Source organism: Ornithorhynchus anatinus, chromosome 10, assembly GCF_004115215.2.
Source record: "Ornithorhynchus anatinus isolate Pmale09 chromosome 10, mOrnAna1.pri.v4, whole genome shotgun sequence".
Taxonomy (NCBI): Eukaryota; Metazoa; Chordata; class Mammalia; order Monotremata; family Ornithorhynchidae; genus Ornithorhynchus; species Ornithorhynchus anatinus.
Genome location: NC_041737.1, coordinates 58,395,353 through 58,409,071, shown reverse-complemented (window position 1 = coordinate 58,409,071; position 13,719 = coordinate 58,395,353). Strand labels below are relative to the sequence as shown.

At 48.3% G+C, this 13,719-nt stretch overlaps 2 protein-coding genes across 2 annotated transcripts; both read right to left on the bottom strand.

The window, feature by feature from the left end:
- Nucleotides 1–5,207: 5,207 nt before the first annotated feature.
- On the bottom strand, nt 5,208–6,146 carry LOC114814695 (olfactory receptor 6C3-like). Its single transcript, XM_029073778.1, has one exon. The coding sequence runs from the start codon at nt 6,144–6,146 to the stop codon at nt 5,208–5,210; it is 939 nt and encodes a 312-aa protein (XP_028929611.1).
- Nucleotides 6,147–10,965: 4,819 nt separating this feature from the next.
- Nucleotides 10,966–11,904, bottom strand: LOC100086716 (olfactory receptor 6C74-like). Its single transcript, XM_001516748.3, has one exon. It carries the CDS (start codon nt 11,902–11,904, stop codon nt 10,966–10,968), a length of 939 nt encoding a protein of 312 aa, XP_001516798.3.
- Between the last annotated feature and the right edge of the window lie 1,815 nt (nt 11,905–13,719).

Genomic DNA, 13,719 nt, shown 5'->3' with positions numbered 1-13,719 from the left:
GCAGCATGGCCTAGTGGATGGAGCACGGTCCTGGTAGTCAGAGATACTGAGTTCTAATCCCGGCTCTGCCACTTGTCTGTTGTGTATTCTTGGGCAAGTCACTTCTCTTCTCTGTGCCTCAGTTATGTCATCTGTAAAATGGAGATTAAGGATTGTGAGCCCCATCTAGGAAAGGGTCTGTGTCCAACCCGATTTGCTTGTATTCACCCCAGTGCTTAGTACAATGCCTTGCACATAGTAAGCACTTAACAAATACCAAAATTTCTTTTAACCTCTCAACTCAGCTCGATCATCCCTACCGTCATCCCTTTTATCCTTACCATCATCTCTATCACCTCTATTGTTCTTCACCTATTATCTATCCTCGCCATCGTAATATCCTTATAATCATCTCCATCAACATTCAGTAACCTCACCATCAGCCCCATTATCCCCACCCTCATCCCCACTATTCCCAACCTATCCCCCCGTTCCCTCATCTCACCAGCACCTGCTCATGATCACCATTTCTGGGGCTCTGTAATCCGGGGATTACATCCAGTTTGTGGCATCAGCCCTGTATTTCTTCTCTAGTGAAGGTTCCATGGATCTGCCTGAGGGCCAGGAGCTATTTCAATCCTTGCTGCCCGTCTTCTGATACTCCAGGAAAAGACAAGTCTCCTAACCTTCCCTCTTCTGCCTTCAGCTCCTCCTCCAAGGGGGAGATTCACACCAAGATCCTGACCGTATCGATGGGGGTGATAGGGGTGACTAAGAGGAGGTACTCATGTTTCTAACTGTTCAGAACATGAGTAATAATAATAATAATGTTGGTATTTGTTAAGCGCTTACTATGTGCCGAGCACTGTTCTAAGCGCTGGGGTAGACATAGGGGAATCAGGTTGTCCCACGTGGGGCTCACAGTCTTAATCCCCATTTTACAGATGAGGGAACTGAGGCACAGCGAAGTGAAATGACTTGCCCACAGTCACACAGCCGACAAGTGGCAGAGCTGGGATTCGAACTCATGAGCCCTGACTCCAAAGCCCGTGCTCTTTCCACTGAGCCACGCTGCTTCTCCAGTGTAGTACACTCCAGAGTAGTGGGGTGGGACTCTGGTTGGATCACCGGGGGTCTGGAAGGGTGACTAAGGGAAGCCATTCTGACCATCCTGAGTGTCCTGGTTGCTATTAGAAGCCGAGGAGCTGGAAGCCAGACCCCAGCTTGCTTTCCCCAACCGGGTCCAGAGCAGGCCTCTTCCTAAGACTATGTCTGGACCTAAGGCTCTGAGCGAGCCCGCCTGCCTATCTCCAGACGCACATTTGTGGGAGAGAAGGAATTGTCCCCGAGGTGGTGGGTGGGGGCCACAAGTCCCTCTTGGCTCTGTGGAGAGGTGATACAGGGGAGAGATGGCCTCTTGGCAGATCCTCCCCTAGGTCAAAGAGGGATGATCTCTCTTGATCTCCATGGAAACCCAGGGAGCAATGGACCACACTAGGGGCCCAGGAAGCTGGTCTCTGCGGGCGGCCGCTGATACCTCTCTATCACAGTTGGCTTTGGTAGGAACTTTGGGGTCATCCCCAGAGAGAAGGCAGAGACTGATGCAGCATTACTGAAAGGCCCAAAGATGCCAAACGGGGCCATAGCCAATCCTAGCTCCAAAATAGGGCAATGTAAATCCCTGCTGTTCCCTACCCCCACCCTGGAGAATCCATCCGGGAAAGCGACTAGTCTTAGTACAAGCCTCTGACACTGAGGCAGGAGAGATGAGCTTGGTTAGACCTCTCCCTCATTTCCCATCTCTCTGGTCCTACCTGCCTCCAGCTAGCCCCTCCAACTAACCTACCTGCCCCTTTCCATCTATCCCACTCAACCCTTCAGCCCCAAATGATCCACCTATTTTTTCCAAATGTGAAAGCATATTCAGGTCAGCAAAGTAGGAATAGTGGTAGCAATATTAGTAGTAATAGTATTTATTTGGTACCTACAGTAATGCTCTCTACTAGCAGTTGGGGAAGGGAAGGCAGACAACAGAAAAATACCTGGTGTTATCTTTACTCCACCCCAATCAATCAATCAACAGTGTTTTTTCAGCTCCTATTGTTTGTAAAACATTGTACTGAGTGCTTTGGGGAATACAGCCCTACCCTCCCTCTCTCCATCTCAGACTGTGAGCACTAGGGTGGGGGGCGGGGGGAGCGGATATGGGAAATGAGGATGAATGGGACACAGAGAAGGGGGAGAAGGGGAAAAAGAAAGAATAGAAGAAAGGAATTGGAGTAGTTTCACCAAAACATCTTCTGTTTTTCTCCTATGCTCCCCAGCACCTAGGACCAAGCTCCAGGTGTCCAGTAAGGGCTCAAAAGTGCAGATTGTGATAAAAAGATTGAAGGGTAATTATTATTATAAATTTATTAAGTGCAGACTGAATGCTAAGCACTGGGCTAAGTGCTGAGGTAGATAATCATGTCCAACACAGTTCCTGCGCTAACACAGGGCTCAAAGTGTAAGAAGTAGAGAGAACAGAGATCTCTGATCCCTGATCCATTTTGCACATGAGGAAAGTGAAGTCCAGAGAGGTCAAGTGATGGATCCAAGGCAAGGAGAACTGGGACTAGAACTCGGGTCTTTTGAAGTCCAGTCCTGTGCTTTCTCCATTGGACTAGTGGGTGTGTGTCTGCATATGTATTAATCTGCCACCTGTCTGCTGTGTGACGTTGGGCAAGTCACTTAACTTCTCTGTGCCTCAGTAACCTCATCTGTAAAAAAATGGGGATAAGACTGTGAGCCCTATGTGGGATGGGCATTGTGTCCAACCTGATTAATTTTTACCTACCCCAGCACTTAGAACAGTGCTTGGCACATAGTAAGCACTTAACAATTACCATTATTATTATTAAGATATATCTATGATGAATACTGGGGGAAGATGGAGGTCAGATGTTGGTTGCCCCGGGGGTGGAAGGTCAGCTCTGAGAGGCGATGAGGAATGTTACCTGGATTTGCCCAGAGGGAAGGTCAGGGAGTGTGTCGGATCAGATTCTCTTGTATCTCCCCCAGTGTTGAGTGCATAGTACTTGCTTAATGAATTTATTATTATTATTATTGATGATAATGATAATAATGTGAGATGCAGAAGAGTGTGTTTCTGGTCTTCTCCTTTCTTGAAGCCTGAGACAATGAGCAGGGAGAGTCAGTATCACAGGGAGAATTCCTGGAGAGGGAGAGATTGTGGGTTGGGTGGAAGTTATTGTTTGATTTATTGATTGAAATAGGGTGGGCCTATCTCCTGGAGGTTGCCCCTCCCGACTCCCTGAGTGGCCCGGGGCAACTCACCAGTAATGGTTCCAGTGGGGAAGAAGGGGAAAGGAAATGGGGCTAGGGAAGGAGGGGGAATTGCTGAAACTCTCAGCTCTAGTTAGCAAGCAGTGTCAGAACTGGGAGGGAGGGAGAACGAGCTTCACTGATCCTACAGTAAGGATGGGCCAGGGAGGATGCTATTTCCACATTGACTGACCTGGGGGACCGGTTAAGCTAGGGCTGAAGCCAGGGGATGCAGCTAACTAGCTGGCAGCACAACACCTTTCCCCCACCCCCCAACCCCGGGGATGGCAGTGCAGATCAGGTGGCTGGAGGTACAGGGAGTAGAGGCCCGGGAGAATGCTAACGAGCAAAGCATCCCCAGACTGGGATCTGCAGTGGGGCAGAACAGAGCACCGGAGAGTAAAGCTCCCTGGCCTGCCAGTTTGGCCAGATTACAGACAGAAGACTGGCTGTCCTGACACCAACTGTCCAGTATAATGATGGTATTTGTTAAGCCCTTACTGCGTGCCAGGTAGTGTACCCTGGGGTGGGTAAAAGCAGATCGGGTTGGACACAGTTCCTGTCCTGAATGGGGCTTACATGGGGCTTAAAATCCCCATTTTACAGGCAAGGTAACTGAGGTACAGAGAAGTTAAAAGATTTGCCCAAGGGCGCACAGTAAACAAGTGTCACATTATAACCCATGTCCTTCTGACTCCCAGGCCTGTGCCCTAGCCACTATGCCATGCTGCTTCCCTGTAATTGGCCACCTAAGACACTGTTCTTCTTCTCTGCAAAACTTTGCTGATTATTTTCCAACACCCTAGTCATCTTCCGCCCCTGCCTGCTTTCATAACAACATATTTCCCCACAAACCAAATGGGATTCCAGGGCTCTAAATCAATCAATCAATCAATCAATCAATCAATCAATCAATCAATCACCTCCTTATTCAATTAATGGTATTTATTGAGCACCTCCTGAGTGCAAAGTAATCCATAAATTGATCTCAGGGTAATTTTTGAAGCCTATTGAATGTGAAGTCATCCATCGGTCAATTAAATGGTATTTGTTGAGCACCTGCACAATCCATCAGTCAATTCAATAGCATTTATTGAGGGTGTACTGAGTGTTAAGCAACCCATAAATCAATCAAATAGAATCTATTGATTGTCTATTGAGTCCTAGGCACTATAGTAAGTGCTTGGGAGAGCATAGCTAATGAAACCTACATGATTCCTATCATTCAGAAGTTTCTAATCAAATGGGGGAAACAGAAATGATTTCCAATAAGTAGGAGCTGGAGTAAGAAAAGGGATCAGATAGGGAGCCAAATGAATAGGAGATTGGTATGTCTGACCAACTTAGATTAAATCAGTACAATTGCTGTATAATGGACACATATGAATATATGATGAGGATTGATGTGAGAGGAGAGAGTGAGAGGATAGGAATGAGTTGGAGAGTGAGAGAGGAGAGTGAGAAAATAGGAGTAAAAGGTGGTGAGCCTTTGACTTTCCCTCCCCATAATGACCAATGATGTCCTCCTCCAGCTGGGGGGGGGTCTCATTTAGCTGGGATATGGAAGGATATGTGCAAAAAAAAATGACACCTGGGGATTTCTATTGGGTTTGGCACAGAACTGTTGAGCAAATCTTGGAAAGTGTCTACTACAGAGAGGGAAAATGCTAAATTCTCCAATGTATGGTCGAGGGCAGCAGGGCTGAAGAAGCAGGGAGACCTGGCCAGGGGAGGAATTTTCAGGAAGGAAGGTGTGTGGGTGCAAAGAGGGACAGATAACTGTCAAGTCCCGATTGTTGGGTGGCAGATAAAGCATCAGGCTAATGTACAGGCACCGAGTCTCTGTGGCTGAGCCTCTGCCTCTCCTGAGGTTTTTCCTTTGGGATTTCATCACTGAGAAGACTTCACTTCCTGGAGGAAAATCCAACCCGGTGTACAAGGTCCTTGAAGGCCTGCTTGACCTGCTGGTTCCGCAGGGTGTAGATGAAGGGGTTCAACATTGGGGCCACTGAGGTATTGAGCACGGCCACCCCCTTGGCCAAGTCCACTCTGTCCTTAGCGGATGGTTTGATATACATAAAGATGCAGCTCCCGTATGTGATGGAGACCACGACCATATGGGAGGAGCAAGTGGAAAAGGCTTTTTTCCTCTGCTGAGTGGAGGACAGTCTCAGGATGGCGCGAGCGATGGCCATGTAGGACGCAGCCACTAATGCTAGTGTGACCAGGAGCGTCCCCATAGCCAAGACGAAAAACATCACCTCCAGGAACCAGGTGTCCGAGCAGGAGAGCAGAAGCAGAGGAGAGACATCACAGAAGAAATGATCAATGGCTACCGAGGCACAGAAGTCCAGTTGAAGGCTAAGGATGACAGGAGGAAAGATGACCAGGAACCCAGCCAGCCAGGAGCAGAGGACCAGTAGGGTGCAGACTCTTTTGTTCATAATGGTCGTGTAGTGCAGTGGCCGGCAAATAGCGACATAGCGGTCGTAGGACATGGTGGCCAGGAGGAAGAATTCGGTCGCCCCCAGCAGGAAGAAGAAGAAGAGTTGTGTTACACAACAGTTGTAGGAAATATTCCTGTCCCCCATGGTGATGGTGGCCAGGAATCTGGGAATGCACGTAGATGTGAAGCAGATCTCCAGGAAGGAGAAGTAGCGCAGGAAGAAGTACATGGGTGTGCGGAGGTGGGAGTCCATCAGGGTGAGGATGACAATGGTCAGGTTGCCGGTGACGCTCAGTATGTAGGTGACAGACATGTAGAGGAGAATCACCATCTGCAAGACTGGATCGTCCGTGAGCCCTAGGAGGATGAACTCAGTCACTTGCGTGTGATTCCTCATGGCCGACCTGTGACTCTTGTTGGATAACACCAGAGGACCATCAATCTGGCTTATTGGAGGGGGACAGAGGGCTGTGTCGTCTCTTGGTCCGGATTAGGTGGACAGGTAAAGCTCCGGATTTCCTAGAGTTCTCCACTCCAGGCCAAGTGCCTCAGACCTCAGGCATGGCAGGGTCAGGACAGTCCTTGAGATGACTTCATGGATTTATGGCAGATACCTCCCCGCAGGAAAACGGATGCCTGATGGTCCCAGCCACGATCCCTAGGTTCAGCATGGAGAACCTGTCTGATGGTGGAGTAGAGATAATATTTACTGAGAACCCTGGGTGAATAATAAATGTGTTGTTGACAAACCCTTACTATGTGCCAAGCACTGTACTAAGCGATGGGGTGGATATAGGATACTTAAGTCCCACTTGGGACTCACAATCTAAGTGGATGGAGACCAAAAATTGAATCCCCATTTTGCAGATGAGGGAACTGATGCACAAACAGTGTAAGTGACAGGCCCTAGGTCGCACAGCAGGTAAATGTCGGAGCAGGGAATAGAACTCGTATCCTCTGACTCTCAGGCCATGCTTTTTCCACCAGGCGAAGCTACGTCTGAAGATTAGAAGATTTGGATAAAAGGTGGAGGTGGGGTGCTCAGAGTCTTAGCAGCCATCAGGGAGCCTCCTTGGATCAAAGGGGAAAGAACATGAGCATTACAGATCAGAAAGACCTGGATTCTAATCCCAGGTCGGCAAACTTTCTGCTGTGTGACCTTGGGCAAGTCACTTAACTTCTCAGAGTTTCAGATACCTCATCTGTAAAATGGGGATTAAGACTGTGAGCCCTATGTGGGACTGACACTGTGCCCAACTGGATTGATTGCCTTGTATCCCCCTCAGCACTTAGTACAGTGCCTGTAATAATAATAATAATAATAATGTTGGTATTTGTTAAGTACTTACTATGTTCAGAGCACTGTTCTAAGCGCTGGAGTAGTTATGGGGTAATCAGGTTGTCCCATGTGAGGCTCACAGTTAATCCCCATTTTACAGATGAGGGAACTGAGGCACAGAGAAGTTAAGTGACTTGCCCACAGTCAGCTGACAAGTGGCAGAGCTGGGATTCAAACCCATGACCTCTGACTCCCAAGCCTGTGTTCTTTCCACTGAGCCACACTGCTTACATAGTATATGCTCAATAAGTACCACAGTTATTATTAATTTTTATTACTGGGACCCTGCTCGAGACAGTAAGGATGATAGAGTTAAATGGGAATAGAGATCTGGTGTGTGTGTGTGTTGTGTGTGTGTATTTGTCTCTCCCAAAGGTCTTTCTGGATGAAGCCCTCTTTTCCCTACTCCCTCTCCCTTCTGCGTCACTTATACTCTTGAATCTTTACCATTTAAGCACTTGTTATTAACCTAACCTTTAGTCCTACCACACTTACGTCTATACCCGCAATTTATTTATGGATTTATATTTATGACTTTATACTGTTTGATTCTTGTGGTCAGATAGCATATCAACCAACTCTGTTGTCTTTTCCGAAGTGTTTTATAAAGTGCTTTGAGCACATTAAGCCCTCAATAAATACCCTTGATTGATTATTGTCAGATAATTACCAGTTATGAAGTGAGGGCTCCAGGACAGGGTCACAGGTTCCGGGAGTCCAGGGGACGAGAGAAGGTGGATGCAGTCGCCCATAGATTGAGGTTCAGAAATTCACAACGGGAAAGGAACAGACCAAAGTGACCCTGACGGGTCCTCCCTTCCTTAGAACTCTGCCCTAATTCTGGGGGTTGGTCCAGGCCTGGTGCAGTGGCAAGGAGATAACGTCATGCCTGAGTGGAATTTCCCACCTGTTCCCCTGGTCCGGGCTTACATTCACCTCTCCAGATCGTGCTCGCTTCCTCTCCCTCCCATCACAATTGGACACGTGACTCCATCTACACCCAATGAGGCCAAAATTTTGGCATCCTCTGGTAAGGGGTGAGAAGGAAGGTAACAGGACTTTTCTCAGCTAATAACAGGGGAATCAGTTTTGACACTTTGGGCAGGAGATGGGCTTCTCTACCTAAGGCTGGACCAAGAGTGGGGTTTTTATACTCTTTGGTTCCGGATGGGCACAAGGGGACCAATTGTGAGAGTAATGGAAGTCTCTCCAGGGGCACGTCAGGAGACACTAATGAATGGATGATTCTTTGATGGCTCTGGCTGCGAAAGTTTAATCCCCAGATTGGAGACAGTGTCCAGAGGGTCGGAGGATGAGGCAAGACCTCAGGTATTCCAAGCAGTCAATCCCCAGCTCAGGTGACCAAGGGGAGAGCAAGGAAGATGGAGTAATGGGGATCTTCCTTCTACCAATGGTGTCTATGCCCAGAGGTGGTTGAAGTATTGGGCTCTTTTGGCGATGGAACCTACTTTCAATTAATTCATCAATCGTATTTCCTGAGCTCCCACTGGGGGCCCAGCACTGTGCTGAGAGCTTGGGAGAGGACAATGGAATCAGTAGCTGGGAAACATCCTGGCCTAGTGGAAAGGAACTGGGAAGCATCGTCACCTAATGGAAAGGAACACGGACTTGGAAGTCAGAGAACCTGTGTACTAATCTTAGCTCTGCCACTTACCTGCTGGGTGACCATGAGTATGTCAGTTAACTTCTCTGTGCCTCAGTTTTCATTCAATCATATTTATTGAGCACTTACTGTGAGCACTGTGCTAAGCGCTTAACAAGGTACTAAGCACTTTAATAGTAATGATGGTATTTGTTAAGTGCTTACTATGTGTCTAGCACTGTTCTAAGTGCTGTGTTTAATCCCATTTTACAGATGAGGGAACTGAGGCACAGAGAAGTTAAGTGACTTGCCCATAGTCACACAGCTGATATGTGACAGAGGTGGGATTAGAGCCCATGACCTCTGACTCCCAAGCCTGTGCTCTTTCCATTGAGCCACACTTCTCCTGTACTCCCTCCTACTTAGACTGCAACCCCAAGGCGAGTCAGGGACTCTGTCCATCCTAAGTAATATTTATCTACTCCCAATCTCAGAACAGTTTGACACATGGTAAAGCGCTTAACAGATACCATAAAAATGTGGATTCCTTCATTCAATCAGTCATATTTATTGAGCACTTACTGTGTGCAGAGCACTGTACTAAGCTCTTGGAAAGCACCATTCGGCAACAGAATGAGACAATCCCTACCCAACAATGAACTCACAGTCTAGAAGGGGGAGACAGACAACAAAGCAATACAAGTAGACAGGCATCAATAGCATCGCGTGGCTCAGTGGAAAGAGCCCGGGCTTGGGAGTCAGAGGTCATGGTTTCGAATCCCGGCTCTGCCAATTGTCAGCTGTGTGACTGTGGGCAAGTCACTTCACTTCTCTGTGCCTCAGTGACCTCATCTGTAAAATGGGGATGAAGACTGTAAGCCCCACTTGGGACAACCTGATTACCCTGTATCTACTCTAGTGCTTACAACAGTGCTCTGCACATAATAAGCGCTTAACAAATACCAACATTATTATTATAAATGGAATTATATATATAAATCATTAATAAAATTAATAGAATAATAAATATGTACAAATATACACAAGTGCTGCGGGGCGGGGAAGGGAGTAGAGCAGAGGGAGGGAGTAGGGGCGATGGGGAGGGGAGGAGGAGCACAGGAAAAAGGGGGCTCAGTCCGGGAAGGCCTCCTGGAGGAGATGAGCTCTCAGTAGGGCTTTGAAAGGAGGAAGAGAGCTAGTTTGGCAGATGTGAGGAAGGAGGGCATTCCAGGTCAGAGGTTTGAATCCTACACCCTCCTACTTAGATTGTGTTCTCCATCTGGGGCAGGGACGGTGTCCATCCTGATTATCTTGTATCTACCCCAATGCTTAGTACAGTGCTTATCACATAGTAGACAAATACCATAAAAAAGAGATGTGATACCACCCTTAGGGGTATTTCCTGCTTTGGACCTCAGGATCCTGCCTCTTTTCCTGTCCTAGTGGGACTCTTCACTAGTACTATCTTCCTCGGAGAGATGGGAGAATGTTATTTTCCTTTCCTGGAGCCCTTATCAGCTCCTTCGCCTGTTCCTCTGTAGATGTGCCTTCAATAAGACTTCGAAGGTGGTTGGTGGGCCGGAGTGGGGATAATCGACTGTCAGAAATGAAGGGGGAAGGCATTCCAAACCAGAGGCAGGACATGGGTAAGAGGTTGGCGGCGATTGATCTCCATCTTGTGGCCCTATCCGCCATGTTAGAGCCTCAAATATCAAGGTGTTAGAGAAACACAGGACGCTAGGTTCAATCCCAAATTGTGATGGGGCGCGGGTTGGAGTTATCCTGCAGCTGCAGCAGCTCCAGGAAGACGTTGCAGGCTGCTCTCCAGGGCAGGGACTCGTACCAAGCCAGGGCACCTAGGGTTAGGGGTTGTGTGCGTGTGAAGGAGGCTGCGGTTCTGGGCTGCTGGAGCTGGTCCGATGGTGGAGACTGGGTCTGAGACCGGGGATGGGGTTGCCGGGGAGCCGCGTTCATGCACTGAGCTTCCTGAGGCTCCAAAGCAGTGGCAGCTCAGACTCTCTGGGTATGCAGCAGGGGAGAACGGAGAGTGGGATGGGAGGGGCGGTGAGAGGTCCACGGAGATGGCAGCTTGGAGCCTCCCCTCTGCGCTGTGGGTCCCACACCCCAGACCGCTGGGGTGACAGCGAGGTTTGGATTTCCCTCCCTACACTGTGGTCCTCAACCCAGGCTACTATTTGGAATGGGGAAAAAGAGTCCACAGCAGTCCAGAGACGGCTGCAGATTTTCCTGCTGGATTTGGTCATCCAAGAGCCTTCATCCTCTGAAGAAAAATTGAACCCGATGCACCAGGTCCCTGATGGCCTGCTTGACTTGCTGATTTCTTAAGGTGTAGATAAAAGGGTTCAGCATGGGAGCCACGGAAGTGTAGAGCAAGGACACCCCCTTGGTCAGGTCCACCCTGTCCTTGGCGGACGGTTTGATGTACATAAAGATGCAGCTGCCATATGTGATGGAGACCACAACCATGTGGGAGGAACAGGTGGAAAAGGCTTTTTTCCTCTGCTGAGTGGAGGGCAGTCTCAGGATGGCGCGGGCGATGGCTGTGTAGGACATGACCACTAATGCTAAGGTGATTAGTACTGTCCCCACGGCCAAGACGAGAGCCATCAGTTCCAGTAACCAGGTGTCCGAGCAGGAGAGCAGGAGCATAGGGGAGACGTCACAGAAGAAATGGTCAATGGCTACAGAGCCACAGAAGTCTAGTTGGAGTCCAAGGATGATAGGAGGAAAGATGACCAGGAACCCGGCCAGCAAGGAACTGAGCATCAGGAGAGTACAGACTCTCTGGCTCATGACCGTCGTGTAGTGTAGCGGCCGGCAAATGGCGACGTAGCGGTCATAGGACATGGCGGCCAGGAGGAAGAATTCGGTTGCCCCCAGCAGAAAAAAAAAGAATAGCTGAGTTGCACAACAGTTGTAGGAAATGGTCCTGTTCCCGGTGGCGAGAGTGGCTAGGAATCTGGGAATGCAGGTGGATGTGAAGCAGATCTCTAGGAAGGAGAAGCAGCGCAGGAAGAAGTACATGGGGGTGCGGAGGTGGGAGTCCAGCAGGGTAAGAGTCACGATGGACAGGTTGCCGGTGATGCTCATCACATAGGTGACAGACATGTAGAAGAGAATTACCGTTTGTAATCGCGGGTTGTCTGTAAGTCCCAAGAGGATGAACTCAGTCACTGGCGTGTAGTTCCTCATGGTTGGTCAGTGACTCCTCTTGGATAACGCCAGAGGACCATCATTTTGGCTGACTGGAGGGGGATGGAAGGCAGTGTCTCCTCTTTGACCAGACTAGGTGGGCAGGGACAGCTCCGCATGTGTCTACTAAAGTTCTCCACTCCAGGCAAGGTGCGCGAGACTTCAGGCAAGTCAGAGTCAGGACCCAGGCCTTGAGATGCCTTCATGGGTTAATGGCTGACACCTCCCCGTGGGGCAAAGGGAGTCTGATGGTTCCGATCATGATCCTTAGGCTTCATCACTGAAAACCTGTGTGAAGGAGTAGAGATTACATTTACTGAGCATATATTGTGACTGATGCACTTCTCTAGTAGCTTGGGAAAGTACACAACAAACAGGTGACATATTTCCTGCTCACGTGGACCTTCCATTCTCAATGGGAGGCAAACGTAAATGTATTTACTAATAACGTAGTCCAAAATGAGAACTTGAATAGCATATATATATATGATTGTTGAGAATGGTTTCAGACTGCCCCCCTGGAGCATGGGTCTGTGAATACCTTATGTAATAATAATAATCTTAATGATAATTGTGGCATTTGTTAAATGCTTACTATGTGTGAGGAACTGTACCAAATTCTAGGGTGGATAAAAGCAGATCGGGTTGGACACAGCCCTTGTCCCACATGGGGCTCATAGTCTCCATCCCCATTTTACAGATGAACTAATTGAGGCAACAGAAAAGTGAAGAGATTTGCCCAAAGCCATACAGCAGATAAATGGTTGAGCCGGGATTAGAACCCATGAGCTTTGGACTCAAAGGCCTGTTGTCTATCTACTAAGCCAGAGGGGGGAAAGTGCCCTTTGTCTGAGCCCAAGAATGTCAAGGCTTCACCTGAATTCATGGCCCCAACCCATCAACTGTCCATACTTGGATAACTGAGATTGCCAGGTGCCTTGAGGGAGAAAGAGTGTTTGGGATCACAAGCATAGGACCTAGTGAGTGTTAAGGAGTTCAAGGCTCCGACATTCCCTGGAGTTGCTTCCAGAAAATGAAGAAGACTTTTTGGAGACAGGTCCGGGGTGTCTGCCCTGGGTGAATAATAAAAGTTATTTTTTCAGTCCTTTACTATGTGCCAAGCACTGCACTTGGCACTGGGGTGGATCCAAGGAAATCGGGCCTCACTTGGGTATCCTATTCTAAATAGGAGGGAGAACAAGAATTGAATCCCCATTTTGCAGGTGTGGGACCTGAAGCACAGATAAATTAAGTGACTAGCCCAAGGTCAGACAGCAAGTAAATTCATTCATTTTTTTCATTCATTCATTCATTCATTCATTCATTCATTCGTATTTATTGAGCATTTACTGTGTGCTAAATAACACTGTACTAAGCACTTGGAATGTACAATTCAGCAACAGGGATCAGAACTCAGGTCCTCTGACCCCTAACGTGTACTTTTTCCACTAGGCAACACTGCTACTGAAGATTAGAGGATTTGGATACGTGGTGCAGGTGGGGTGCTCAGATACTAACCAGTCATCAGGGAGCCACCTGGATCAAAGGGACCCTGCTTGGGACAGTAAGGATTACAAAAATCAGACTGGGGATTGTGTTCTGGGGGTGGAGGTGGGGGGTGTTGGTGTGCGGGTGTGTGAGGGCTTTCCGGATGAAGCCCTCTTTTCCTCTACTCCCTGTCTCTTTTCTGCTTCCCTTATATACTTGGATCTTTATGTTTTAAGCAGTTGTGATTTATTCCAGCTTCAGGACTACAGCACTAACGTATATATCCATTCACTTCTGGATTTATATGTATTTCTGCCTCTTTTTTTA

Excerpts from the sequence above, each read along its gene's own strand:
- LOC114814695 (XM_029073778.1), bottom strand. The coding sequence starts at position 6,146 with ATGAGGAATCACACGCAAGTGACTGAGTTCATCCTCCTAGGGCTCACG.
- LOC100086716 (XM_001516748.3), bottom strand. The coding sequence starts at position 11,904 with ATGAGGAACTACACGCCAGTGACTGAGTTCATCCTCTTGGGACTTACA.